General features: G+C 57.3%; 1 protein-coding gene across 4 annotated transcripts; it reads right to left on the reverse strand.

Annotated features, from left to right (window-relative positions):
- Positions 1-1,217: 1,217 nt before the first annotated feature.
- Positions 1,218-27,906, reverse strand: NFIX (nuclear factor I X). Of its 4 annotated transcripts, XM_023188659.3 has the most exons (10): positions 27,709-27,905; positions 24,684-24,746; positions 24,305-24,379; positions 23,784-23,904; positions 21,856-21,992; positions 18,795-18,917; positions 15,636-15,811; positions 10,016-10,163; positions 7,769-7,860; positions 1,218-3,565 (listed from the first exon to the last, which is right to left on the reverse strand). In XM_023188659.3, exons 1-10 carry the CDS (start codon positions 27,794-27,796, stop codon positions 3,551-3,553), a joined length of 1,038 nt encoding a protein of 345 aa, XP_023044427.1. In that variant the 5' UTR covers positions 27,797-27,905; the 3' UTR covers positions 1,218-3,550. The 4 variants fall into 4 exon arrangements, with proteins under 4 accessions (XP_023044427.1, XP_023044430.1, XP_023044429.1 ...); XM_023188662.3 differs by lacking the exon at positions 18,795-18,917 and having other exon boundaries at positions 27,709-27,906; XM_023188661.3 differs by lacking the exon at positions 10,016-10,163 and having other exon boundaries at positions 7,769-7,932; positions 27,709-27,904.

A 27,906-nucleotide genomic window follows, 5' to 3' on the forward strand; every position in this document is an offset into this window, starting at 1 on the left:
GGGGTCTGTTCAGCACGGTCGGGGTGGGGGAGTGGTGGGTCGTCTGAGCCACCCGGCCCCTCTGGGACCCAGAGCGCGGCGTCCGCTCCGCCAGCACGGGGGTGAGAACAAGGCACTAGGTCGGCCGGCCAGCGCGGGGGCGGGTGTGTAAGGCAGTCGACAGGGCTGGTTGCGGGGTGGGGCGGGGCTGTGTGCGGGGCCGTGTGCGTGCGTGCGTGCGGGCGCGGGCCTGGGCAAATCGACCTGTCAGCGTGGCTGGTCCTGTCCTGGAGCGTCGAGCCTTCCCGGTGTTCCCCGGAGTGGGTCGGGGATAGGATGAGAGATGTTGAATGGGGGCGGGAGGGGCGCCGGGAAAGAGGGGAGGAAACTACCAACTTGCTGAGCGCGCTCCTGATAATGCTGGTGAGGGTCAAGTTGGCGTCTGGCTCAAAGAAGGGCGCTCGGGGCAGAGAGGGAGGGAGGGAGGGGACGTTTGTTCGTTGGCATTGACCTCTGCGGGGGAGGGGCCGGGGACCCCTGCCGCGCCCCTGTACCCGGACGGGGATGGGGCAAGGAGGGGGTGCTGGGCCCCAGGGAGGGGCGCCCGGGGAGACCCGCGACCGGAGCAGTCCAGCCGCCGGGGGCACGCCGCTGTCCCGTTCCGTTAAACTCAACAAAGAAGGGATATGCGTATTCCTAACAAGTGCAGGATATTTAATTGATTCATAAACTTATGTATAATAGTTTGTGGGTTCTTTAAAACGTACTTTATAATGTAAGAAGCACCAGGGTTTTATGTTTAATTATCTTAAAAATAATTTTTCTCTCGTCCTTTTCCTTTTTGATCTTGTGTTGGTTATTTTTTAAATGTCGAGGTGTTTTTTTTAAACTCTAAAATGTGAACGTTTCCTTCAGCCCTCCCACCGAAACTGAGAACGAACGACGAAACAAATAAAAACCCCAGATCATCCTCGTCAACGCAGGAAAACGACTTGAAAAAAAAAAAAACTAAAAACGAACGAAAAAAAAGGGAAAAACACTCAGCTTTCGTTATCCCCGCACAGGGCGGGGCAGGCCCGGTTCTTTTAGCGTCCCCAGAGCCGCGAGGACATTACAACAAAAATAGAATTTTTTTTTTCTTAATCTCTTAACATACAAAGATAGGAAAACTCTCTGATGCATTGCACTTGGTTCAATGAAAAAAAAAAAAAAGTTCATTTCCCCCATATATATTTTTGTTTTTTTTTTTTTTCTCTCCTAACACGTCCCCACATCTCCTGTTGCCCTCATTGCCCCTCACAACAACACTTGGGAAAGGAGCAGCCCCCACCCCCTGCCCGCCCGGGCAGCCCCGCCGGGCACGCTCCGGCCCGGGCCCAGCTGGCCTGCAGCTTCCGACCTCGCCCGGGCAGGCGCCCCGCAGACCCTGGCTCCCAGTCACACAGCGCCCGCCCGAGGCCCGACTGCCGTCGAAGGAAAGGGCACGTGCGGCCGGACAGGGAGCCCCTTCTGCTTCGCTCTCAGCTCTGACCCTGTTTAGCCAACCGAACTGAAAAATCATTGCACTTTGACCGCGCGTCACGCCCGGCCCACCCGGCCCCCCACCCCCGGGGCCTTACTCCCCATGCCCCGGGAGACTCCCGCAGGATCCACTGCCCCTCAGCCCTGGGGTCCTCTAGGGCTGCACGCTGAGGACAGGGGGAGGGCTTCACTCAACTTCCAACAAAAGCCGCCCCTGGGCTCAGCCACCTGGTGGCTTCCAGCTGGGTAGCAGGCACCACCTGCCTGCCCCTTCGGCCCCAGGTCGCTGACCTCCTCCCCTCCCCAGACACTCCCTCCTCTCTTCCCTCCCTCCGCATGCTCAGGGCCACAGCCTCACAAACTAGATTCACAATAAATACAGCCCATAACCCACCCCTACGTGGTGCAATGTTGGATTTTCTTTCAGAGGATCCTGACCTGTGCTTTGTGTTTTCATACAATGAAGAAAGAGAGAAAGAGAGAGAGGCACAAGGACTCGAGAAGGGGCCAGGGACGGGAGACGCAGGAGGAGGGAGTAAGGCACAGAAAGACAAGCCAGAGGGGCCAAGTCACACCCTGGAGGGGAGCTGGGCATGCTCATCCTCCCCTCCCTCCCAGGGGGGCTTCTGAAGACCCTCTGGACAGGCCCCCCAACCCTCCTTGAGGGAGGAGGGGGCTGGGGGGGGAGAGCTACTTCCTGTGGTGTGTTGCCAAATTGTTCCCAAGTTGCTCAAATGGAGGAGTTCCCATTCCAACAGCAAAAGACCCAAACAATGAATGCCCCACCCCTAAATAAAGATTAAAGACATTACAGCTAAAATCCAGAGAAAAGTGGCCACGGGGCGGGGGCAGGGGGAAAGTGGGGGGCACAGAAAGCTCCAAAACACTTTTGAAAAGGACGACACCCAACACCCTCCCAAGGAACTGAAAGTCGGCGAGCAGGACGCCTACCTAAGCGCAGGTGGTGACTTAGCGGCGGCAGCGGCGGCTGCCTGGTCCTCCTCGCTTGGCTCCGGGGTCCCCTTTCTGCTCCACCCTCCGGCCCGGCCCCAGCAGGGCAGTCTGCGTGAGGGGCAGGGGCAGGGACTGATGGGGCGGAGCAAGGGCACCTGCATGCAGGGCTGGGGGCGGGGGCGACCTGGGGCCCGACTCCCCTCCCTCGTGGCAGGAAGGAGGCCCTCCTGGCCTGCAGAGAGAGGGGAGAGGGGGCCTGTCCCAGGCTAGGACGAGGCCGTCGAGAGCATTCCGACTTTCTCCTATGGACTGTACAGAGGGGTCCAGGGCCCCAGGAACTGCTCTTGCGGCTCAGGGTGGGGTGACAGAACACCCTCCATTCTGGGACACGCAACTAGCTCCAGGGGTCACCCCCTGCCCGCCTGGAGGCTTTTAGCCCGAGGGTGGGGTGGGGTAAGTGGAGGCTGCTCTCCCCCTCCTGGTCCGGAACAGCTGGGGGAAGAAGCTGGAGCCTTGGCAGGGAGGGAGGGAGGGAGGGAGGGAGGGAGGGAGGGAGGAAGGGAAGGGCGGAGTCTGGAGGGCAGAGCCTGAGGGATCTAAACCCCATCATCTTTACAAGCTGGTCCTCCAGGCTCCCTAGGACAGCTCCGACCATGTGGAGGGTGGGGTTCCCCTAGGAAGGGGTGAGGGTGGAGGCCAGGCCCCTTCAGAACTGTGCTGGTTGCTTTGTTTGGGGACTTTGTTCCTTCCCCAGAAGGCCGGGGTGGGGTGGTGGGGAGGAAGGCAGTTCTGCATCCTTTCTTGCTTTCTGTCCTCTACTTGACAGAGTCCATGTCGCGTGTTTCTTTCTGCTTGGCTGCTGGTGCACAGCTCCACCGAGACCCCTTCCAAGGGCTCTCCGAGAACTGGGCTGCTTCTGGGGCCCACAGGGGTCCCCGGGCTGGAGGAGAGAAGGGCTGAGTGGCTGACGACGTGTAATTTTTGCTTTTCGGTGGGGCTGGGCTGGGCTGGGGGATTTTTCCATGTCTCAAAATTTCTTCTCCCCCCTTTCGAGGAACCTCTTCTTTTCATTTTGTTGTTTCTTTTGTCGATCTTATCAGAGGAACCAGGACTGAAACAGGATGAAAAAGAGGCGATACTGAGAACAGCTGTGGCAGGTCCCATCTCCCAAAGAGCCAGGGTGCCGGGCAGCCACCACCCACCTCGTTCCGGTGGAGAAGAAAGGGCATCCCCATTCTCTCCCTCCCTCCTGCGAGAACCCTGCCCCCTCAGAGACTCTGCCCCTAGTGCTAGAGTCCAGCTGGCCTTCCCGTGGGCACTGTGCCCAGCGGGCGGGACCCCCATGGCTGGCGCTGGCACAGGCCTGAGATCTGGCCATGTTTCCAATTGTTTAGGTTTTTGTGTGGGTCCTGGAGGATGGGGAAGATGCCAGGCTGGGGCTTTTGTACCCAGAGGGGTTTTAGGAATGGGGTGGGGGTGGCCCAGCTTCTTGCTGAGTTTTCTTTCTGTCTCTCTGGATTAAAAGCAGAAATTCCCATCTATATACCCCAGCCAAGGTCCCACAGGCTGAAAAGCTGGGGGCAGAGGAACCACATGGCTTCAGTCCCTAGTAGCGCCAGGCCTAGGGGAGGGGCCACGTAGCCCACGGTGCTTGATCTTCTACCCTCAGGACACTAGACACTGAGGAAGGACCTGAGGCTCCCTGGGGTGAGCGTCGCTTCCTTCACAATGCCAGCAGGGGGTGCTGCCTTCTCACAGACAGGGCCTTGTCTGCCTGTGTCTGGTGGCTCAGCTCAGAGCACACCCAGGGCAGACCCCAAGGGACTGAGCTGCTTGGCTATGCCCTCCATGCAAGGCTCCAGCCCCACCTCCTGGCCAAGTGGTGGGTCAGGGTCTACTGTGGTCTACTGGGCCTGGGTGCACCTGGTAGTACCCTTGGGCCAAAATGAGGGTCCCTGAAAATGCATCTTGGAGCCTCTTCCAGGCTGTCACAGACTCTGGTCTGCAGAGGCCAGGCAGAGCCAACTACAGAGCACGTACCAGGTCCTGGTTCACTCCACCCCTGCCCTGATCCCACAGGGAAGCCAGGCACAGAGTGGGTGGGTGACCTGCCTGAGGCCACACAGCCCTCGGGCAACAGAGCCAGGGTTCAAATGTAAGGGGCAGCGCAGGCTGTGCTCCTAACTGCTGCCTGTGCTGCGAGCACGAGGAAGCAGGTTCTGTGGTGGCCGGAATGCCTGTGCCCTGCCTAGGTCAGGGCAGCTCATCTGCCGACTTTTCAAAAGAAACCAGAAGCCCAGACAGAATTTCGTGCGAAAATTTCCAATACTTAAAACATTGCTTTGGTCACACATTCTGCCTGCAGGCCAGACCTGCTCTCAGGCTCTGGTTTGGGACTGAGGATAGGGACACTGGGTTTCAGAAAGGGCCTTGGAGATCATCTAGCACTTTCTGTGACAATGGAAATGTTCTCATTTCCATTGCAGTAGCCACTAGCCACAAGTGGTTTCTAAGCACTTGAAATGCGGCGACTGTAACTGAGGAACCAAATTTTTCTTTACTTAATAAGTTAATTTAAATGTAAACAGCCACACGTGGCCCGTGGCTACCACAATGGACAGTGCAGATCAAGAGCATCTGGAAGTGTGGGGTTTGGGATTGCCACAATGACCAGGCACTGCTGGGTGGGCAGAAATGCTAAACTTCCTGCATGTGCTGGACAGTACACACAAGAGACCTGCCCTCTCTCGGCGGGGCTCCTCAAGCACCTGCCCCAAGTCCAACCGGTCAATTGACTACAGGCCAAACAGAGGCTCACTGGAGCCTGGTGAGGCTAAGGCGGAAACCCAGGTCTGAGGCATCCCCAGAGTGGATGGGGGAGAACCGGCCCGCAGCCAGCTCCTGGGCTTCTGGCCCAGGCCCGGGGGTGGGAACCGCCTGGGCTGGGTGACCCCCACCCGCCACAGGCTTGGGCCTGTTCCCTGGGACCCCCTTCCCAAAGGGAGACTATAGAGGAACCCTGTGCCATTGCTCCGAGGTTGAGGGGGAGGCTGGCTATGGTGGTGAGCCCACCCCTCTCCTCACCAGGCAAATGAGGCTTGTGGACAATAGGACAGGGAGGGCCCCACCTGCCCTATCTGCCCCTGGCAGACCATGCCAGGGCCCCACACTGGCCCCTTTGGGGTTTCCTGAGCTGTACAGTTGAGGACAATTGCCAATGCTCAGACTGGGGGGTCCTCCTCAGGGAGGGAAGACTCTGGTTCCAGGTCTGGAGTTAGGGACAAAGGCTGCCCCAAGGGGGCTCCCCGGCACCTCCCCAAAGGTCCCAGGAATGGAGGATCTGCTGCCAAGCACAGAGTGGCTTTCTCTGCTCACCCCTCCCTACTTCCTGAGCCAGTTCCAAAATTGATTAAAACTAAGTAAAAAGCGCTGCCCAGGGAATGACAAAATTGCTAAAATTCTCTTTTCTTCCCTCATTCTATTGTTCTCTCTCCATCTGGTGCTCCAGAGATCAGCTAAAGTCACTGGTTACTGTGGAAACCACCCCCGGTTGTACCCCCTGCACCCGTTGCAGCCGCCTGCCTGCCCCCAGGCCCAAGGGCTCCAGCTCCGCTTGTCCGGTCAGCTCCAGCTCCCCCCACCACTCCCAGACACACCTGCCTGCTCAGGGGCCCTGGATCCCCGCTGGGACTCCTTCCTCCTACCTCCTGGAGCCCAAGACACAGGGAACATCGGGGGAGACAAACTTTCCCAAACTTGCCTCAAACTCTGACTTGGCCCCCAACGTCCAAGCAAAGTGAGCAAAGAAAGGAGGCAGTGGAAACAGGGTTAGCAGGGAGGCTCGTGGCAGTGGTCCCCCGGAGCGGAGCGCACAACCGACCGCAGAGCTGCGAGCAGCCCAGGCAGGCGGCAGGAGGGAGGGAGCAATGGAGCCCTGCAGCCTGGTGCCAGCCCAGAGCCAGGAGGGGAGGCCCGCCTGCTGTCCCTTCCTCTGGCACCCCCTCCCGCCTCTGCCAGCAGGGCTCTCTCGGCCTCCCTGGCACAGAGCAGAGGGGGCTGGCTCCAGCCCCTGCTCGGAGCCATTGTTTTTCTTCTCAACACCCCCAAGTTCAAGTTCATCTGGGTGTTACATCATGTCTGGTTGCTCCTGGAAACCAGACGGGTCAGACGTGACTCTGGGGAAAGGGGGTGGGAAGCTGGAGGGGGTTGAAGTTCTCTTCCCCTCCCCTCCTTGCCACTAGGGAGCTCTGAAGTTTGAAGTTTGACAAAGTTTTTTGGCTTTTTTTTTTTTTTTTTTTGGGGGAAGGAAAGGAAAAAAAAAAAAAAAAAAAAAAAATCTCAAACCACACACAAAACTTCCATCCACCAACTTTCTCTGGACTCAGGCCCCAGAGCAGAGAGAGGCAGAGCAGGAGACGAGAGGTGGCCCCAGGGGCTCTTGACAGAGGTGGATTTCCCAGGGCTGAGGACACCTCCAAGGAGGTGTTTTTGTAAAATGTGCAAAAGAAAGATATTTGCATGTTCTTTTTCAAAACCCTGGGCTGTAAAAGCCTCAGGGCCCCTAAAGCTGCCTCTGCCCTCCTCCTGAGATGGGTCTTCCCTGTGCCCCCAAGGGCACTGGGCTCTGTGGGCACTGGCCTCTAGGGTCTCCACCTGGAGGGCTAAGAGTTGTCTTATCTCTTGCTTGTGACAGGGATCTGTCTCCTTGTGAGAACTAGGGGTGGTGTCAGCAGGAGATAGGAGCAAGGATGGGGTCTCCAGCATGCTGGTCTTCTCCCTAACAGGACTCCTGAGGACTTGGGTGAGGAGCCTCTAGGGCAGTGGCCTGCCCTGCCCTGCCCTCAGTGCCAGTCTCTGGGCACACAGCCCACCAGGCCCTCTGTCCCTCCTCCACCCGTCACCCAGCCCACCCAAAGCCAGGGGAAAGGGAAGGGGTAGGGGCCAGGGCTTCCAGCCGGGGCGGGTGAAAGCAGTGAGGCAGACTCTATTCTCCTCTGGATGGGCCTCAGGCTTCCATCTTTGCTTCCACCAGGCCTGGCCCAGAGGGTCTCTAGACTTGGGTCCTTGGCCGCCTTCCCCAGGGCCAGGGCTGTCAGAGCTAATTATCCAATTAGCTGATTAGCCAGGGAGCCTGGGGGCTGCCTGGGGAGACAGGCTCAGCTGGGCGTGCAAAAGCCTGGGCCCTCCAGCCCCGCCTCAGACCTCTCTCTCCGTTAGCCCCAAGGACTCCAGGCTCTTCCCTAACACCAAGATGCTCTGCAACCCTGCCTGCTCTCCTGGTCCCTGCATCCAGGTGGTGGGCAGGGTCTCCTACCTGAGACTGCTGTGGGATGTTCAGAAAGTTGCCGTCCCGGGGTCCGATGCTGACAAACCGGTTGGCAGAGGAGGCGCCTGTCGTTGCGAATGCTGTGGGGAGCAGGGGAGAGAGGGAGAGACCCTGTCAGGCCTTGGGGCCCACCTGGGCACTGCCCCTCGGGGCTGCTGAGAGAGGGAGAGACTGAGTTAGACCATGCTGCCCAGGTTTAGGCTGGCAGTGGGAAGGATGGGCCAGAGGGGCATCCAAGCTGGAGGCCAGGCTCCGAGCCTACCCCCCGACTACAGAGGGATACTGTCATCTTCTCACTGACCAGGAACACACACTACACCCCCGACACACCCCCACTCCAAAGCCAGTCTCAGCCAGGCATCCTTTTTCACAGCTGGGATGAGGGAGAGGCCCTGGGGGCTGAGACAAATGTCTCTTGGACCTAGTTCCACCTGCTAGTGAGGCACTGGGCAGGGCTGGGGATAGTCCTGGTCCGCAAGTACCCTCAGTGGATACCCCTGCTTTCCCACTGGCCCCTCTCAGGTACTGAAGAGAGGTGGCCAGGGGAGAGGGGAGGCTTTGGCAGCCCGGCCCCACCCTGCTTCGGGAAGGCCTTCCCAGCCAGGCTACCTCTCCAACCTGGGTGGCCTAGCTAGATGCTACACCTCTTACCACCCTGGGCAGGCCCAAGGACCAGGCAGGCAGGCTTGGGGAACCCAAAGGGTGCCCAATGGAGGGCTGAGCCAGGTAGGGCAGGGTCAGAGAGGGGCCTAGGAGCTGGCTGCCTGGCTTGGGCCCAGGGGTAGCAAGGCTCAGGCCCATGGCATTCTCCTCCTCTGACTGATGCACCAGGTCCAACAGGTCTGTGGTTCCAGGACCAACGCAATAGAGGAGGAGGAGGCTGGAGAGCCTGGCAGAGCCCCAGGGCTCAGGTGCCTGGGGGCAGCCATCCTGGGGCCCAAGGACAAAATGATCCCAACAGCCCTGAGTTCCTCTCAGGTTTCCAGATGGAGCTCTGCCAGAGGGAACAAGCCCTGTACCCCTAGAAGGGAAGATGCCCCCAGAGGAGGCAAGGAATATCACAGGTTACCTGGGAGGCCCACCGCTGCCCTGCACCAGACACACCCAGGGACTCCATGCTCACCAGATTCTGCCCACCTCTCTCCAGAAGTGGCCCCCAAACCCTGTAGCCCAGCTCCCATCCCCCACCCTGCCCACCTCCAATGACTGTGACTTCATGTCTTATGGCGGATGCAGATGGGAAGATGGCATGAAGAGGATGGAGAGGGGAAAAGAACTCAAACCACGAGAAAGGAGGAGAGACAGAGCGAGCGGAGAGCAGTGTGAGATGGGCCACCCCTCCCGCCGCCACCGAACTGCCCTGGCCTGTGGCCTGCCCACCCCCAGAGCTGCCCACCCTGGCCCACAGACAGCACCCGCCCCATCCTCTGTCCTTCACGCCGGGTCTACCTGGGACCTCTCGACTGATTTTTCTTCTTTTCCCTTTGACAAAATTTGTCATTGGTTTAAGAGGAAAAAAAAAGAAAAGAAAAGAAAGAGAGACAGAGAGAGAGATGAAGTAAGCCAAAGCCCACAGCCCTCCCTCGTCCTTGGAACATCTAACCTGGGAAAGGAATTGAGGAGAAGGGAGGGCAGAGGGATGGGAGGGGGGAAAAAAAAAGAGGAACAACGAGAAACCAAATGTGAGACTGAGGGGGAAGGGGTCAGGGGCTGGCCTGCTGCGTCTTTGAGGCCCAAGGGCCCAGGGATGGAGGTGAGGGGCAAGGCAAAAAGGGGATGGTGGTGGCGTCGCCTTGTGGTTACATTTGATTTTCTTGGTGTGGGGGGAACAACGAAACAACAAAAAAATTAAAAAACAAAAACAAAAAACAAAAAAAAAAAACAGCAATCAGGCATGAAGATGGCATGGCTGTGCCTCCCCGCCCCCTCCCACCCCCGCCAGCACCCCTGGCCTGTGCACCCCCGCTGTGCTCTCCCTCCCGCCCCCCAGAGGGGCCTGGGCCAGGGGCCCCGGCTGGGAGCAGCGGGCAGGGGGCTCGTGGGGTGCTGGCTGGTGCAACTGAGGCCCGGGAGGGAGGCTGTGGTTGGGGGGCTCGGCTCTGCTCTTGTCCATGGTGCTCTGGGTTGAGGGGCTTTGGTGGTGGGGAGGGGGAAGGCTTTTCTTTTTGCAGTGGAGACTGTTTGGACGGGCCGGGGACGCTGGGCGTTGTGGTTTCGGTTTCATCGTCCACTTACAAGGTGATGGAGGAGTCAAGGCGGCGCCGTCTGGGGCAGTGCTGGTGGATTTGGAATCAGGCATAGGAAGGGGCACAGGTCTGGCCACTGGAGGCGGCGGCGGTAGCAAAAATGACCCCGGGACTTTGCCCTGGCCGCTACCGTTGGGCTGCGAACAACATAAATAGAGTGACGCATGAAGGCACATCACACACAGACACACGCTCCCCTGCGCGGCCGCGCCAGCTCGCTCCTGAGAGCGGGCGCTCCCGGTGGAAGATCCAGAATTGGGTCCTCTCCTCCAGGGCACGGGATGGGTGAGGGTGTAAGGCCTCTATTTGGTCTCTCAGGTGTTTCTCTTTTTTTTTTTTTTTTTTTTTTGGGTCCTCTTTTGAGGTGGGGGGGGGGGGGGGGGGGTGTTCGACGGGTGGTTTTTTACTTCTTAGGGAAAATGTTTTAGGTACCAAAATATGCCACCTAGCAAATACGTGCAGCTGCACCTAGAACTCTCACACTCCTGAAGACCATCTCCTACAGCAGGAAAGATGAGCGCGCTCACCCTGCTCCCCCGGTTTCCCAAAGCACATGCCTGCCTCCCTCTGAGGGCTGTCGGGCTGAGCCAGTTCACCCAACCAAGGACGGCAGTCCTGCCAGCACCCACCCCATAACATGTCCTCAGGAGGCCACCAGAAGTTGGGGAGCTCGTCCTCGGCTCCAGCAGCCTGGGTCCTCACTGCCTGTGGGTGGTAGGGCGCTGACCTGTTCTCTCAAGAATGGCCAGGGAAGAAAATCCGTCGCTGCCAGCTCTACTGCCTGTGAGGTTCTTCAGGAGGACTTCCCTGGAGGACGCCCTCAGACACCATGGATGCTCGGCCGCCAGGATGCATTCCTTGTCCTTTATGCCCTCATTTGCTTCTAACTGGATTTTCCCCTCCAGGCCCCGTGCATGGCCTTGCGTGGGTTGGCCTTCTGGCTTCAGGACACATAGGTACCAAAGGACAGACAGAGGTGCCCCTGCCTCTCCCAGGCAGGTTCCCTGGAGAGACCTCCCTGGAGGTTTGGGCACATACCTCCCGCTGCTCTGAACAGGACCCTGATGACCACTGAGGCGTGGGCTCAGGAAGGCCTGGCCTGTGCTTTTCATCCTAAACTGGCAACTCTCCTGTGGGATAGAGTTCCGCCCTTCTGGGCACCCAGATGCGAGACCCAGAGAGGATCCTGTGTACTCCTCCTCCTATCGGTGAGCAAGCCCCGAGGAACCCATCCCCTTGATGTCTCCAGCCAGTGCCTCCTTCTGTCCTCACTGATTTCAGCTGGACGATGACAATGAGCTGGTATGTGGAGCTCCCCTGTGCTGAAACTGTGGTTATCAGCTCAGGACCCTCAATGTCCAGCCCTGGACCAGGTGTGTTAGTTCTGTTGTGTAACTCCCGACCCACCCCAGAAAGCATCCATTCTCACCCAGGGGTAATTCTGTCCCCCTCAAGGAGACACTGGCAATGTGTGGAGACACTTTCAGTTGTCACAACAAAGAGGCTGGAGGGGCTGGGTAGAGGCCAGGATGCTACTCGACATCCTGCGGTGCACAGGACAGCCCCCACAACAAAGGACCATCAGTCCAAGCATTAATAGACCCGCCCTGGAAAGCCTTGACACAAAGGACGCTCTATTCTCCCTATTTCACAACTGAGGAAACTGAGGCTCTGGGCCATTAAATGGTTTATCCTAAGTCACCCAGCTGCAACTGGCCAGACCTGGAATTCACAGCCATGTCTGTCTGACTCCAGGGATGCTAGAATTCTTTACAGCAGACTCATCAATCCTCTCCCCAAAATCCACATCAGCTCAGGTTTCTCCAATCTTCTGGAACCTTCCACGGCCCCAGCTACACCCAACATGAAGTCCAGTCTCCTCAGTTGGGCATTCAAGGCCCCCATGGGGGATGCCTCTATCGGTCCACCCCCTGCCACCCCTCTGCACTTCCCATTCCAAACTAACCGGGGTTTCCAGAACACAGGCCGAGCAGGCAGGACTGCACGCTGGCTTGCTGTGGAGCTCTCTGTATGAAAAACTATTTCCCACACCCTTCGAGGCCTGCTCAAAGAACCCTGTCCCCTCTGTGGGGACCAGCCAGATCCCCTGAATCACAACCTATCTTTCTCTGCCCTGTTCCTCTAGGACATTCTTGATCTCACTAGAACCTTCAAAACAGGCCACCCCCTCAATCCCTGCCAGCTCCCCAACGAGTCGGCAGAAGCATGCAGCACCCAAGTACCACAAAGCACGTGGGATCGACTTGTCCTTCCTGTTGCATTTTAAAGTCGCAGAAGCCCAGGCTGGCCTATGCAGCGCACCCTTCTGAACTCTGGCTTCTCTGCCCATTGTTTTTTTTACCACTATGACCAGCATCTAGGTCTGACATATTGTCCCTCTAAATGGTTCCTTTGACCCATTCCTGCCCACTCCAAGGGTGACAACTCTCACTGGCCCTGACAAAAGCAAACAGTGGCTGCTGGTCCCTATATGTGTCCTGGGCTGGATAACTTTTGTGCAGGTATTGTTTTGGAAAGGGACCCTCAGTTCCAGGTAACAGTGCAGGTCAGAGCGCGGAGGTTTGCAGCTCTGCAGAGAAAGGTGATGCGACGCCTCCCCTCATCTCCACGCCTGCCTAGAAGGAAGGAATGAGATGGTCTGATCACAGCCTCACTCCTCCTCTCCAGGTGTCCTGAGCTCAGGCTCCCCGGGGGCTGGGACACAGAGGCCTTCCAAGCAACCCCAAGGCAGCCTCTGCCTTCCTTCAGCTTCAGAGCCTGTCTCCCCCAGGAGTATCTAAATTGTTAATCCCACCCGATGATGCTAATCCCTGCCTGATATGGCCAGACATTGAAACCTGCTGATTTACAATATTCAGTTTCTAGATGTAAATTCCAACCAGGCTGGCATGTCTCAGCTCTAATTGGGGTACGGTTGAGGTTTTAAAAACCTCAAGGTCTTGTGACCGTGTAGTGCCTTAAAACCTCATGAGTTAGAAGCTAGGAGGAGCCTGGAAGCTGGTATAGCTCCTCACTTTTTTTTTTTTTTTTTTTTTTTGAGAGATGGAGTCTTACTGTCGCCCAGGTTGGAGTGCAATGGCGTAATCTTGGCTCACTGCAATCTCCGCCTCCCGGGTTCAAGCGATTCTCCTGCCTCAGCCTCCCAAGTAGCTGGGACTACGGGCACACGCTGTCACATCCGGCTAATTTTTTGTATTTTAGTAGAGAGGGGTTTTACCACGTTGCCCAGACTGGTCTCGAACTCCTGAGCTCAGGCAATCATCTGCCTGCCTCACCCTCCCAAAGTGCTAGGATTACAGGTGTGAGCCACCACGCCCAGCCTAAAATTCTATGCAGACATTTTCCTGCAAAACTGATCTGTGACTTCTGATTCTCAAGGAGGTTAGAAACAGCATCAGCATCACCTATGAAGTTGGGAAAAATGATAATTCTCAGTCCCCACCCCAGACCTGCTGAATCAGTTGCTCTGGGAGTGAGACACAGACATCTGTGCATTAGCCAGGGCTCTAGTTGACTCTCGCACATGCCAAGTCTGAGAAGCACTGCTTAACAGTGGCTGTAGTGCAAGCACAGCTGGGCACTGCCACTCCCTGCCCACTGGAAGCCGGGCCCTCTGGCTCTCTGCAGCTATGCATCAGTCTTTTGTGTAGCACAGTACTGTCTCTAGCCTCCTCCCAGAAGCCAGGGGTGGGCCCCATCAAGCAGGCTCCTCGCTGAGCCCCGTCTCCCTCTTTTCAGTAGGACAGGCCACACAAGGAAACTCAGAGGTTGCTCCCCAGCTGGGCCACACTCCTTGCTTAATCAAGGTGCCTGTTTGCAGTTCCTGTCTGCAGTGTTTGGCAAGTGCCTGCCTCAGGAAGAGAAACTTCTAGGCAAAATGAGTCCTCTGTCTTTTTTAAAAACTATGGCTTTATATCAGAGTCCTCAATCTTGAACAGTCAAGTCAAGGGAAAGGCTCAGGACCCAGCCCTCAGGACCAGAGGCTCAGAATGGCCAGGGGACTAAATGACCCACTTTCTCAAGGGTTCTGTGGTTAGGTTTGGCTACTTGGCCTAACCTGGTCTCTAGGCCAGCCTCAATTTGACTCCAAATCCTGGCTGCCTCGGTAGTTGAGAAAGCAGGTAAGGTAATGTTCCAGGCCTCTCTGCCACATATCCCAGACCCCAGGCCCCTTGGGGGCTGGGCATAGGCTGGTAGCTCCCCTTGAACTCTGCTGGTATCTCTGATGCAAGCACAGCAGCTGTCAGAGGTCAGGTCTGCTCTTCCCTCCATGACTCTAAAAGTGGACAGAGCTTGTCCAGAGAGGTGGGCGAAGCTACCAATACACTAAGGAGCTGCAGAGTCAGCCAAGAGAAATCCTCGAAGGGCAAAGGGGGAAGGAAGACGAGGAGGAAAGCAGCAGGAGGGGAACAGGAGGGAGGGAAGAGGACTGGCTTCCCTACGGACAGAGCGAGAAGGCGGAGCCACAGCCCCGCCGCAAATCAATACACCGGCACTTAGCAAATGCTCACTCTGCCAGAGCACACCAAGGCAGCATGGGGCTGGTGGCAGCAGGCAGCCACTGGTGTGGACTTCCGGGATGCCTTTCCCCACCACAGCCCTTTGAGCATCCTCCCTGCCTGACCTCTCACAGCAGGCTTCTAGGCTGGGAGGGCAGGCTACAGAGGAGCTGGAGCTTCTCCTATTACAGCATGCTGCTGAGGCTCTGGACTTTTCCCAGAGGTCTAGAAACCTCCACATTCCAACCAGGGACCACGGTCCCACTGAAGGGTCATCTCTGGCCCACCACCTCCTGGGATCATTCTTTCGCTGAGCAACCGTGAGTTTCTGCTCCTCAGTGACAGAGAAGGGCTCCGGGGGGAGCCAGTGTGTCTCCCAGGGCTGAGGAGCAGCAGGGTTTCACTCTAGAACCAGGACAGTCCTGGGAAACCTTTGTTAAAAGTCTTGCCAACAGTGTGGTCTCCGTAGCAGCTATGTGGATCGGGGTTTTCCCTTGACACAGTGCTCCTCACTAGGGATAGTCTTGCCCTCCTGGGCACACTGAAATCTGGAGACTTTTTTTTTTATTATCAAGACTGGGGAGAAGGAGGTGTTCCTGGCATCTGGCAGGTGGAGCCAGGGATATTGCTCAACATCCTACAGTGCACAGGATGGTCTCACACAATAGTGAAAAAACAGCCCCAAATGTCAACAGTGCTGATACTGGGGAAACCCTGGTCTGGAATCTAGCAAATCATTGCAGTTCTGAGGTTTAAGAGGAGCGCTGGGAGGTCGGAGCCCAGATCTGAGCTGGATCAAGAGTTCACTCCTGCTGAGGGGGCAAGGACCATGGGAAGGGCAAGGAGCCTGAGCAAAGGGGCCCAGATGCTGCCCCCACCTCTCTGGACCATGATAGACAGGCCCTGGCATAATACAGAGACCCCCGCCCCCAGACCCAGAAAATCGAGGCGTTTGGTACTACTGGCTCCCTGCTGCTCCAGCCCCAGGCGGGCTCCTGGCTTTTGGGCCCTCTCCCTGTGAGCCCTGAGACAGACAGATAGATGTGGAGATGAGGCTGTAGCTGGGCTCCTGGGGCCCTCTGGACTCACCTGTCCGGTGGCCTGGCCCGAGCCATCCGAGCACACAAACTGCACAAACTCCTTCAGTGAGTCCTGCCCGTGGTGGTGGTGGTAGCGGATGGTCGGGTGCGTGAAATACGGGCTCGACTGCTGGATGATGGACGTGGAGGGGAAGTGCAGGGCTGACGCTGTGGCCCGGGGGCTCCCTGCATGCACGTGGGCAGGGAAAAAAGGGCGTCAGGGCCAAGGAGGCAGCCAGTGGGAGGGATAGGAGAGGAGGGGAGCTGCAGGTCAGAGGGCTGAGGGTCCTGAGGATCCTGAGCAGGTGAGGCAGCCGCCACAGGCACCAAAGTTAAGGCAGCACAAAAAAAGTCAGTCATCAGAATCCATGATGTTTCAATGCAATATAAATAAATAAATAATAAAATGGGCAAACTAGGGTCCAAAGGCCAGTCATTTGTTTTTGTAAATAAAGTTTGATCACAACGAGTGCTGGGAGATTAGGATGAGGCAGATGAGGCAGGGTAGGGTCTTGTCTTTATTTTATTTGGCTTTTTAAAAAAGTATTATTATTATTATTATTTGAGACAGGGTCTCACTCTGTCATCCAGACTGGAGTACAGTGGCACAAACACAGATCACTGCAAGCGATCCTCCCGGGCTCATGCAATCCTCCCACCTCAGCCCCCCAAGTAACCAGCACTACAGGTGCATGCCACCATGGCTGGCAGATTTTTGCATTTTTTTTTTTCTAGAGATGAGATTTTGCCATATTGCCCTGGCTAATCTCAAACTCCTGGGCTCAAGTGATTCACCTGCCTTGGCCTACCAACGTGCTGGGATTACAGGCATGAGCCACTGTGCTCAGTCTAAATTTTTTTTTTTTTTTTTTTTTTTGAGACGGAGTCTCGCTTTGTCATCCAGGCTGGAGGGCAGTGGCGTGGTCTCGGCTCACTGCAAGCTCCACCTCCCAAGTTCATGCCATTCTCCTGCCTCAGCCTCCCGAGTAGCTGGGACTACAGGCACCTGCCACTATGCCCTGCTAATTTTTTGTATTTTTAGTAGAGATGAGGTTTCACCGTGTTAGCCAGGATGGTCTCGATCTCTTGACCTCATGATCCGCCCACCTCAGCCTCCCAAAGTGCTGGGATTATAGGGGTGAGCCACCTCACCCAGCCAAGATTTTTCAAATAGAAACGGGATCTTGCCCTGTCATCCAGGCTGGAGTGCAGTGGCGTGATCACAGCTCACTGTAGCCTCGAACTCCTGGCCTCAAGCAGTCTTCCTGCCTTGGCCTCCCAAAGCATAGGGATTACAAGCATAAGCCACTGTGCCCAGCCTCAACATTTTAAACCATTTTAAACAAAGACATGGCTGAGTGCTGTGGCTCATACTTGTAATCCCAGTGCTTTGGGAGGCCAAGGTGGGAGGATCACTTGATGCAGGAGTTGGAGGTCAGCCTGAGAAATATAACAAGACCCTGTCTCTACAACAAACATTTAAAAATTAGCCAGGCAGGGTGGCATACAGGAGGGATCACTTGAGTCTGGGAGTTCAAGGCTTCAGTGAGCTATAATCGTACCACTGCATTCAGCCTGAGTAATAGAGCAGGAAACTGTCTTAAACAAAACAAAACAGAACAAAAACAACAACAAAAAAAACACTGATGTGCTCATCATACCCTTTTTTCTGCAAAGTTTGCAAAGTTTGGATTTTAAAAACATATCCCATTAAAATATTATTTATCTTGATGACTGAGTTGATACTTGCTGACACTCTGCACCTAAGGTGAGTGCCTCACTAGTCCTGCCTAATTCAGGCCCTGGGTGGGAGACTGAGTGGTGGATAAGAGGAGGCAGAGGGTTCCCTGGGGCTCTGGATGAAGACAAAGCCAGCGTCTGCTCAGGATGGCCATCTGACATACGCACACACATCTCCTGAGTGCGAGCTGGTGTGCACCCAGCCACCGCCACCTAGGCGGTGTTCTCATGTGCTCAGCCCCATCACTCTCACACACGTGTCCTCACATACGCGTTCTTGCATGCGCAATTGCCAACCCAGACCAGGCCCCAGCTCTTCCCCCTCCCGTCTGTTTCCAATCAGCTCGCTCTTGCTCTCGGTTTCATTAGGGGGTTGAGGAAACTTGGCTTCTCTTTGGAGTTCATAAAAGCTGAGTTGGAGCCGGAGGAGCCAGGCCTGCGCCCTCCTGCTGCCTGTGCAGAGGGCCTGGGCTCCCCGCCCCCACCTTGCGGCCACCACACCCTGCCCCAGCACCGGTTGCCTCTGGGCTCCCAGCCAGGAGGCCCCAAGGAGGAAGCCAGGAGGTAAACCTCCTCGTTTTCTGTGTCCTACATACAAGCCCAGGAGATGGCAGGCAGACACAGGGCCATGTCCAGAAAAAGTCCAGGCCTCTTGCTGCCAGGTGGGTGCCCAGAGAGGGAAGAAGAAAGTGAAGGAGTGACAGGGCTGAGGTCTCAGCTCCCACAGCCTCCTGCCTGATCCTATCTCCTCAGGGCGACCTAGGTGTTCTCATCCTGAGCACCTTCTCAGCTGGGACACTGAAGTCAGACTGCAGACCCATGGCAGTGGGCAGTTCCTTTTCCTGGAGAGCAGCCCAGGTACCACCTGTTCCCTAGACCCAGCCCTTCCTTTCTAGAAAGTGGCAGGGAGGCCCAGACAAGGGAGCTACTTGCCGCAGGAGCCTGGGCTCCTTAGAAGTACTCTTCTCCATCCAGGCCCCACACCAACCGGGGGCTCATGCTGGGAAACAACCAGAGCCCGGGCTCAGCCAGGAGCTAGGAGAGAGAAGCCAGCAGGAGGGCAGGGGAGAAGGCTATGACTTCCCGCCCATAGCTGGCAGGACAAAAGGAGAACTGGGCCAGAGATGGAGAGGCCTTGGGACAGGCTTGTGTTGTACGTAGCACCCACGCACGCGAGGAATGAGAAGAAATGGGAGGTTGCTCAGGAGCCAGGTGGACAGCCCAGGGGCCCAGCCTGGTCCTCCATGGAGTGCTACGTGAAGTAGGGGCCGGTTCCCATGCCCACCACATGGTGCTGCCGGACCACATCCTACTTGGAGAGCTTGGGGCTGTCACTCGGAGTCAGCCCTGGCCCCTTCACCTGGCCAGCTGCCCCTAGACACTCAGTCACCTCCCCAACTGCCCCCCTCCGGGGCCCCCCATTTCTCACCTGGTCTGACTCCAGCAAGCACAGGCAGCGGGTGGTGGGTGAAAGCCATGCGCGGGGAGCTGCCCTGAGAGGAGAGGGCACTGCAGAAGTCCAGCTTTCCTGACTTCTTTAGAGAAGCCGGGCCTGGGGGGAGGAAGCAGCAACACAGGGCAGATTTAGCTGGGCTGGGGTGGGCGCAGGGAAGGCGGGAAGCCAGCAGCTCGCTCCTTCTTTCCTCAGCCCCTCCCCACCGCCCCTTCCTCTACTGCTCCCTCCTGCTGCTCCTTGCCCAGTCCCAGGCCTTGTTCTGGGCCTGGTTCCGAGGCCCTGTGTGTAGGCCAGCCAAGGGGTGCTTCTGACCAGAGTGGAAAACGAGGCCCCTGAGTAATGTGGGGTGGTGTGTGCCAGGCAGGGGGTGAGCAAGGGCCCAGCCTGTGCCCTGACAAGCAGGTAATGAAGTGAAAGGGTGGGATGCAGGACCGACATCGGGAAAGGAGTGCAGGAGGAACCCCAGGGTGCCAGCTTGAGAGCTGGGAAGGGGTAAGTTTGGGAGAGACAGGCTGAGGTCTATGCCATGGTGCCCTGGGCCATGGGAGATTCTGGTGGGAAGAAGCCAGGGCCCCGTTTAGGGAAGGGAACACACAGCCATGAGCCCTCAGGAGGGACACAATGCCCAACGAGACAGCAGGGACAGGGGCCAGAGGACCTGGAGAGTCCTCGGGCTGCTCAGGCCTAGCCGGACTGTGGAGGCAGAGCCAGAGGGGAGAGGACTCCCCCAGCCAGGGGACCCAGAAACTCAGCTACCACAAGATGGGTAATTTCAGGGCTCTGCCCTGCTTCTGGTGCCAGAGGTGTGGGTGGCATTCAGCATGAAACAAGGGCACAGAGAACACCTTGTTTGAAGTCTGTCTTTAGAAATTCATCTCTGCCCAGTGGCCACAGCATCCAAATGACAAAGCAGGGTCCCCGGGGGGCCAGGTTCTTCCATCTTGGGCTGAGCTTTAAGGTTGTGCCCAGGTTGGGGGGGATAAGGTAGAGTTGGGGCAGATCTCTAGAGCTACCATCCTTGGGGGACAAATTGAGTCAGTCTGGGTGAGGGGTGGAGGGGCTGCAGAACAGAGAAATAAAGAGCCATCTTAACTGCACAGGGAAGGGACGGCGGGGGGGGGGAGCGGAGGGCGAACTCCCAGCAGCCAGCAGAGGTGTTATCTGGCGGCAGCTGTGTGCCACCTGATAGCTGGCACGGTGGGGAGGGGGGAGCATCCTACCAGCTGTGCACAGCTGTCCCCACGGCCGCACAGTGCCTCCCCAGCTGTTCCCTGTCCTGCAGCTGGGCTGCTTAATTGGCGATTTGTCGCAGCCCAGGGAAACAACACACAGCGGGGTGAGGGGGAAAGGGAGCTGGGGGTGCTGCAGAAGGATGTTGGGGGGCGGTGCGTGGCAGGACTGCCAGAAGGAGCAGAAATGCAGAAATGGCAGGCACAAAAGCAAACAGCCAAGGAGAGAGCAGGAGCCAGGAAGAGGGGGGCTCCTCAGGAACTAGGTCTGGGCAGAGGAGCCCAGGAGCCCTTGCCGCAGGAGCCAGCTGCAGACACAGCTCTCTATGCACCCCAGGGGCAGTCCTTGCAGAAGGGATCACCTACTGAAGCCCTGGCCAGGGACCCAGGATGTAGCCCAAGAGTCTCCCGGGCCTTCTCAACTCCTCTCTCCGCCTCTCAAGGCTCCCCTAGGGAAGCATGTGGCCCATGCTGGCCCAAGTCCCTGCCTGCCACGAGGAGACCCTGGGAGGGACCCCAGAGTCACACAAGGAAGCTTTCTCACAGAGGCCAGCCTCTGCTGGCCGTCTAGAGGGTCTCCAGCCTATTCCCTCAGCTTGAGGCCTGGAGGCAAGCCCACATTTTCTCCTCCCAGGAGGAGGAGAAGCTGCCGGAACTTGCATTTGTTCTGGGGCAGCAGAAAAGCAGGAGTGCCTCCCAGCCCCATCCCACTGCACCCCAGCCTCTGCCTGCCCACTTGGCCCTTCCCAGTAGGGGCATATCTGGAAACCATCACACAAAGTACTATCAGGTCAGACCCTCATCTTCTGGAGGAGAAGAATGATGCTCAGGGCCCAGGCCTGTCCAGAGCAGACATGCCCTGTGCACAACCCACACGCGTGAGTCTGCACTCCCAGGCCCTGTCACACCCACAGTGAGGATAAACACAGGCTGTACCACTGGCACATCAGCGGGGGGCTCCAGCAGCCAGCCTCCTCACACACGTGTGCTCATGCACATGCACACACACACGCACGTGTTACATGCTGTCTTCCAGAGTCCTCTCCAGGTCTGTCTGCACCCTCAGTCAAGAACAGAGGTGAAGGGGGGTGGGTTCAACAGGAAGAGGAGCCCTAGAGGGGACTGGGAAGGTCTGAGCTGGCTTCTTCTGTACTCTCTCCCCTTCGCTAGCTTCTCTGCCTGGCCTCAAAAGGACCCTGCTCATTTTTCACTAGACTCTGAGCCTCTCTCTGTAAAGCTGGGCCCTTGAGACCAGTGGTTCTCATCCTGGAAGGATTCTGTCCCACGAGGGGACGTCTGACAATGCCTGCAGGCGTTTTTGGTCATCCAAACTGGGGGTGGTTTTGTTGCTGGCATCTTGTAGGTGGAGGCCAGGGATGCTGCTAAACATCCTGCCACGCACAGAACAATCCCCCTACACAGAATGATGAGCCCCCAGATGTCATGAGTGCCCAGGATGTTAAACTGCTTTAAACCATGAGGCCACAGGGTGGGGCAACCTCTCTAGAGAAACAGCAGGAGGGGCTGTGGCCATCCCACTGTGGGGTACCAGAGGCTTAGCAGTCCCTCTGCTTCCCACCGCCATACCACAGGCTCTACTGCTGACTCTGACAGCATCCCTCCACGCCTCCACTCCCTTCCTTCAGCCTGCTCTGCCCTCCCTGGAAGATCAGGAGGCAAGAAAACAGATGGGCAATGTCCCCCGACAGGGGGACAACTGGTGGGAGGCTCACCAGGTAAACTCAGAGGGGGACAAAAAGGCTCTGGGCTTCCCTTGCTCTGCTCAGGATCCCCCGCACCCATACCTGCATCCACATCGTTGGGCCACCCGCTAGACTGGCTGCTGCCAGCTGCTGGGGAACGGCCTGTCCCGGGATAGAACACGTCGTCGACTGGGCTCTCCATCTCACTGTCATCGATGGACTTGGGGCGCTTGGTGGTGCTGGGGAAGGAAGACAGGGTCAGATGGGCCAAGGATGGGCCGAGGCTCCAGGGAGTGACCAATTGTCCGGGCTAAAGAACTGCGCATGAAGCCGGGCGCGGTGGCTCAAGCCTGTAATCCCAGCACTTTGGGAGGCTGAGACGGGCGGATCACAAGGTCAGGAGATCGAGACCATCCTGGCTAACACGGTGAAACCCCGTCTCTACTAAAAATACAAAAAACTAGCCGGGCGAGGTAGGTGGCAGGCGCCTGTAGTCCCAGTTACTCGGGAGGCTGAGGCAGGAGAATGGCGTAAACCCGGGAGGCGGAGCTTGCAGTGAGCTGAGATCCAGCCACTGCACACTCCAGCCCGGGCGACAGAGCAAGACTCCGTCTCAAAAAAAAAAAAAAAAAAAAGAACTGCGCATGGATGGCCCTCTGGGTGGGAAGTGGTGCCGGCTGACAGCAGCATTTCTCGGCACTCACTGCTTGCCCAACCCTAAGATCAGCCCTAGGGCCTCTCAAGCCATCAGCTCCAACCTGCTCCTCTTCCTCAAGCCCCTTCCCGATCTGTGATGCCACGGTCCTCCAAGCTGCCCACATCAGAGAAGTCGGCAAAACCCTCAGCTTCCTCCTGTATCCCACCTATGATTTCCCAGCAGCCCCCAGGGCTAGGGTGAGGTGAATGAGGTACTCGCAGGGACAAAAATGCCATAAACTCAGTTATCAATATAAATAATATTTTAGTCCCTTTTTTTTTTTTTTTGAGATGCAGTCTCGCTCTGTCGCCCAGAGTGGAGCACAGTGGCGTGATCTCTGCAAGCTCACTGCAAGCTCCGCCTCCTGGGTTCACAACATTCTCCTGCCTCAGCCTCCCCAGTAGCTGGGACTACGGGTGCCCGCCACCATGCCCAGCTAATTTTTTGTATTTTTTAGTAGAGATGGGGTTTCACCGTGTTAGCCAGGATGGCCTCGATCTCCTGACCTTGTGATCCACCCAATTCGGCCTCCCAAAGTGCTGGGATTACAGGCGCGAGCCACTGTGCCTGGCCTAGTCCCATATTTTTAAAAAATCAAAATGAATGCCAAAAATCTCACAATTAATATAAACACCCATGTTTAAAAAAAAAAAAAAAGCAGGGTGGACCATGCCCAGCACAACTTGCCCTGGCCAGAACCCGCATCCCTGCCTCGAAAGCAGCTCCCTCCCTCTCCATGCCACCCCACCCTCCAGACCCTCCCCCACTCCAGCCTTTCCAATGGCCTCCTAACTGGCTATCAGTCGTGCCCACACACACTGCTGCTGGAGAGAGCTTTCTGGAACACACACCCTCAGCATCCCCTGCTTAAAACCCCTCGGTGTCCCCACTACCCAGGGATGAAGTCTAAATGCCTTCTTCTGGCCTCCAAAGCCCTCTGTGGGGTGGTCCCACCAGCCTATGTGGGCTGAACTGGGATAGAGGCTACCCTCTTCTCTGGAACATTTTCCCCACACCTCCCAACCTCCTCTGTGTCTCGGCTCAAATGTGACCTTCCCGAGACAGAGACCTTCTCGGACTCCCACTTCCAGGCAGAGCTATGTCTTGTGCGAGTTTGTGTCCCCAGGGCTGGGTGCTTCATGACAGCACAAAGCAGGAGCTCAGGGGGTGACTGCACATGGTGGACTCTAAAGTGTTAGAGCCAGTGCCCTCAATGAGAGGTGACATTCTGAAGCACCCCAGCCTCGGTGACACAGCTGACTATAGCCACTGGGAGGGCCCTGGCCCTGGGGGAAGTGGAGAGAAGATGGAAAGGCAGGGCCACTGGGCTCACCTGGTGGAAGGAGGGGAGGTGATGGACCGCCGCCCCAGGGTCACCTGGTTGATGTTGTAGTAGCTGGGACTCTCCAGGTCCGCCAGCGAGAAGTTGGGCCCTGATGCTGTTGCAACAGGAGCTAGGAAGAATGAGAGGGTGATGAGGTTTGGAGATGCGGGGAGGCCTGATGGGGTCTGTTTTGTTGTCATGAACGGCTTCCCAGAAGCCCAAAGTGGGGCCAGGAGATGGGAGAAAGAGGGCCATCTGGGCTGCTGAGGAACCTCCTCCCAGCTAGGGGGTCACAGGAGAAGAGCCTTTGGTTGTGACTTTTTCTTTTCCTTCAAAGCAATGGAGACTGGAGACAGGCCTCTCTGGAAGACTCTACTGTACCCAGCCCAGCACCAGTAGGGCCGAGAGTGTCCCAGAAAGCATCTGTCCCCATCCAGCTGCCCTAAGACCCCATTAGGAGGACATCCCATGAGGTCCCACGTCCTCATTTGCAATCCCCATCCCTGGCCTGGAAGGAAGGACTCACTTACTCTGTGATACTCTCACCAGCTCCGTCACATTCCAGACCCCGGAAGTCACAAAACAGTCCTGGAAACTTAAGTGCCCTGAAGAGGGGAAAGGATGAGTGAGTCAAGACAAGGCCAGAAGGGGGCTGCCTGGCTATTTCCAAAGATCTTCCCCACTGTTGACTGTCCCTCCCAAGTCCTGTTTCCAGCTCCGGGCTGACCTTCAGGTCTACACTGAGATGCTCTAGGTGTGCCCCCATCCCCTCAGGACAGCAGGCTAAGCTCAGTCAAGGGACAGCTGAATGAAGGGGAAGAAGTGAGGGTGGCCAGGGCAGCCAGGGTAGGGGAAGGAAGTGGAGGGGCATGAAGGACAAGGGCAGCTGGGCAGGTCGGGGGCACTGACCGTTGGGCAGTGGTTTGATGTCCGCATCTCCTTGCTGGTTTGAACTATCTGATTGTCCGGATTCTGCAGGAGACACAAAGGGGAGGATGTGTCAGGAGCAAAGTTCCCCATAAGCACCAGCCAAGCATTGGCCCCTCCAGCCTGGTGCAAGAGCAGGGAGGGCCCACCCCAGCCACAGAAACCTTCACCCCACTCTCTCCCTAAACCAGCCCCGGGAGGCTCAGGGAGACCCAAAGCGGGGAGGAAAGATAGGCTCAGTGCAGGTTTCTCAGCCTCAGCACTGATGACATTTGGGCTGGATTGCTCTCTGTGGTGGGGAACAGCCTGTACACCGTAGGGTATCTGAGCAGCATCCCTGGCCTCCACCCACTAGATGACAGTAGCACCCCAGTTGTGACAACCCAAACTGTCCCGAGACATTGTCCACTGTGCCCTTAAGGGCAAAGCCACCCTCAGGCAAGAAGCACCAGCCAAGAGTCAGGAGCAAGGAGGGGTCCCAAGAGAGAAGTCAGAGACTCTCCCTCTCCACAGTGGGGACAGACCCAAGGGTCCCCCCATCCCCCACCCAGCTCCAGCTCCCAGAGGAGCATCCCCTTCCCTAACTTGGTTAATTGAAGCCATTCCTGTCTGCCTGCGCCTCCCCCACCTCACCTTTATGCTCACAGGCAGTGCCTGGCAACCCAGAGGGGGAGGTGTGCCCTGACGCTGTCGCCCGCTCTGTGCCAGCCTGTCTGGGCTGTCTCATGCCCCGGTGCCACAGCTGCTCAGAGGGAGCCCCGAGACAAGGGCTCATTGTGCAGTGGGAGCTCACAGAGGACTGGGGGCAGGGTGGACTGTGTGTGTGAATATTTTGCTGAGCTTGGGAAAGCCCCCCACCCCCGTCCCCCTGGTCCTCAAAGCTTTGTGTGCCAGGGGCGCAACGGGGACCTCCAGAATGCCTGCCTGGGCATGACAGCTGGCGAGAGGGTGGTGGAGGGGGGCCAGGCAGGTTGTGGGGCAGGAGGAAGCCAGGCATTTGGTGAAGAATCAGCTGCTCACAGGGGGACCACATGGGGGTGGCATCTGAAAACCTTGCCTTGGTATTGGCCAGGGCTTTGCCCAACTTTAAAGAGCATTCCTGCCTCCTGGGTCTCGCCACCACCCTGATTCAACCTGCTGGCCCCCACCAGAAAGGAGGTTCCCAAAAGGTGACATCACCCCTAGGGTTGGGGTGAGGGACCCCATCAGTCACTCAGGAGGCAAGGAACAGAGCTAGGTGCTGGGGCTGGATGACAGGATGCAGCCCACCCGGGTGGTACCCCTGCTTGCAGCATGAGGGCCCCACCACGTCTGGGGCTGAAAGCACTGGCACACTCCAGGCTACCTGCCTTAATGTAACGGGTGAAAAAGGGTGACTGTTTCAGGCCCCACTCCCCCTCCACCCCATCCCCACTTAACTTTGATTTTTTAATTCCAAAAAATAAATCCTATTGTAGCGAGTCAAGAAAAAGTAGTTCTTTTTAATACAGAAAGTGCTAACAAGTGCTTTTAATATGGAAGGATACACTTCACCACCTCTGGTTTGGGGTGTATCCTTCCATACCTCCCCTTTCGCTCAGCCCTGGTGATATGTTTGGCAAAAGAGGTTCCCACCCTGAGCCATCTCTTTGTTAGTGGCACTCTCTGCTCTGGAGGAAGCCCACCCGTGTTCCCTGAGAGGGCAACCTCTCTGTGCCATAGCACGGTATGAATGTGAACTTTCTTGACAGTACCTCACTCTCTCACCTTGGCCCATTGCTGGGTTTCTGGGTCTGATTTGAGCCCCAGCCGGTCCGGGAATGGCAGCCAAGGGGTCTACGGAGCAGGCAGCCCGCCCCAGGGCCTCCTCAGACCCCAGTCCTGTGGCTGCTCTAAATCATGGCTTGGGAAGGGCACAGCCTCACAACACATGTGCAGAGGTCAGCGAGGGGCACATGGTCCCCACTCTGCTGCCCAGGGGTCTCTCTGCTATGAACCCCACCCATCCTAGGGACAACTCGGTCCCCAACAAGCCCTCCAGAGATAGATCAGTAGAGTCAGGGGAAAAAGAAGGAAGCCTCAGAGTTCACCCCATGGGAGCGGTCCCAACCCACTGCAAAAGGCCAAGTGGAGATGGTAAGCCATGTGCCTGTGCACACGCATGTGTGGATGCACACGCGTGTACCCAGCCCAGGGACAGCCGAGAGGGAACCCGACAAAGAGATGGAGGTGGGCCAGCGACTGAGGCAGAGACAAATGGGGCTCCAGGAGAGCGCGACAGACAGGAAATCCTTCTAAATCAGGACACAGCCCCAAAATGTTATTGCTGTTATTACTATTAGCTCTGTGTAAAGGAACAAGAAGGAGCGAGGATCCGGTGCGAGCGAGGCCCCTGCCACGCGCCTCCGGGCGCTGCTCCGGGCGCTGCTGGCAGCCATTTTAGACCTTGGCAGCCATCTTACGGCTGGCGGCCCCAGCCGGAGGCCCACAATGCCGCCACCGCCGGCCCCTGACATGCTCAGCTCAGCTCCAGGACAAAAGGCAGAGACATGGGAAATCTGGACCCAGGCTCAGAGGCACAGGAGCCAGGCCTGCGGCCGGGGCAGCTGCAGCCAGGGCCCCACTGATCTGCTCAAGTGGTGTTCCCCTTCTCCCCTCTGGCCAGCACAGTGAAAGGAGCAGGGAAGGCTGAGGCCAGGAGCGGGGGACACCGCAGCTCTACTCAAAGGTGGCTGAAGTCCTCGCAGGCCATCTCAAGGCCCAGGGCCTTAACTAGCTCGACAAGAGTAGACCCCTGTCCCGAGAGGGCAGCAGGTACCTCGGGACACCAGGGACGTAACAGGGGAAGGTCTCTGAGCACCCTGTCAGCTCAGGGATGTGCCTTGGATAGATGGAGAAAGGGGGCCGGCAAGAACCAGCAAGTGGCTGCAGGGCCCAGCAAGACCACTAGGTCCATGGTGGAAGGGCTCCTGGGGAGGCAAAGACATGTCCTGCCCACCAGAAGCGCAATGTGGGCCAGCTTTCTTACCTGGTGGGCTCTCTGGGGAGCCTCGCCTTGAGGTCTGGGCCTGCTCTGGACAGCCCCCCGGGCGACAGGAGCTACAGAGCATCTCCATGTCGTGACTGCCTTGCCTGTCTGGGCTCCCCGGGGGAAGGGATAACCCCGGGATTTGGGACAGAGAGGAGGAAGGCCCCTTTAGGATGCCCCTCCCCAGGCCCTGCCTCG

This window comes from Piliocolobus tephrosceles, chromosome 21 (assembly GCF_002776525.5).
Source record: "Piliocolobus tephrosceles isolate RC106 chromosome 21, ASM277652v3, whole genome shotgun sequence".
Taxonomy (NCBI): Eukaryota; Metazoa; Chordata; class Mammalia; order Primates; family Cercopithecidae; genus Piliocolobus; species Piliocolobus tephrosceles.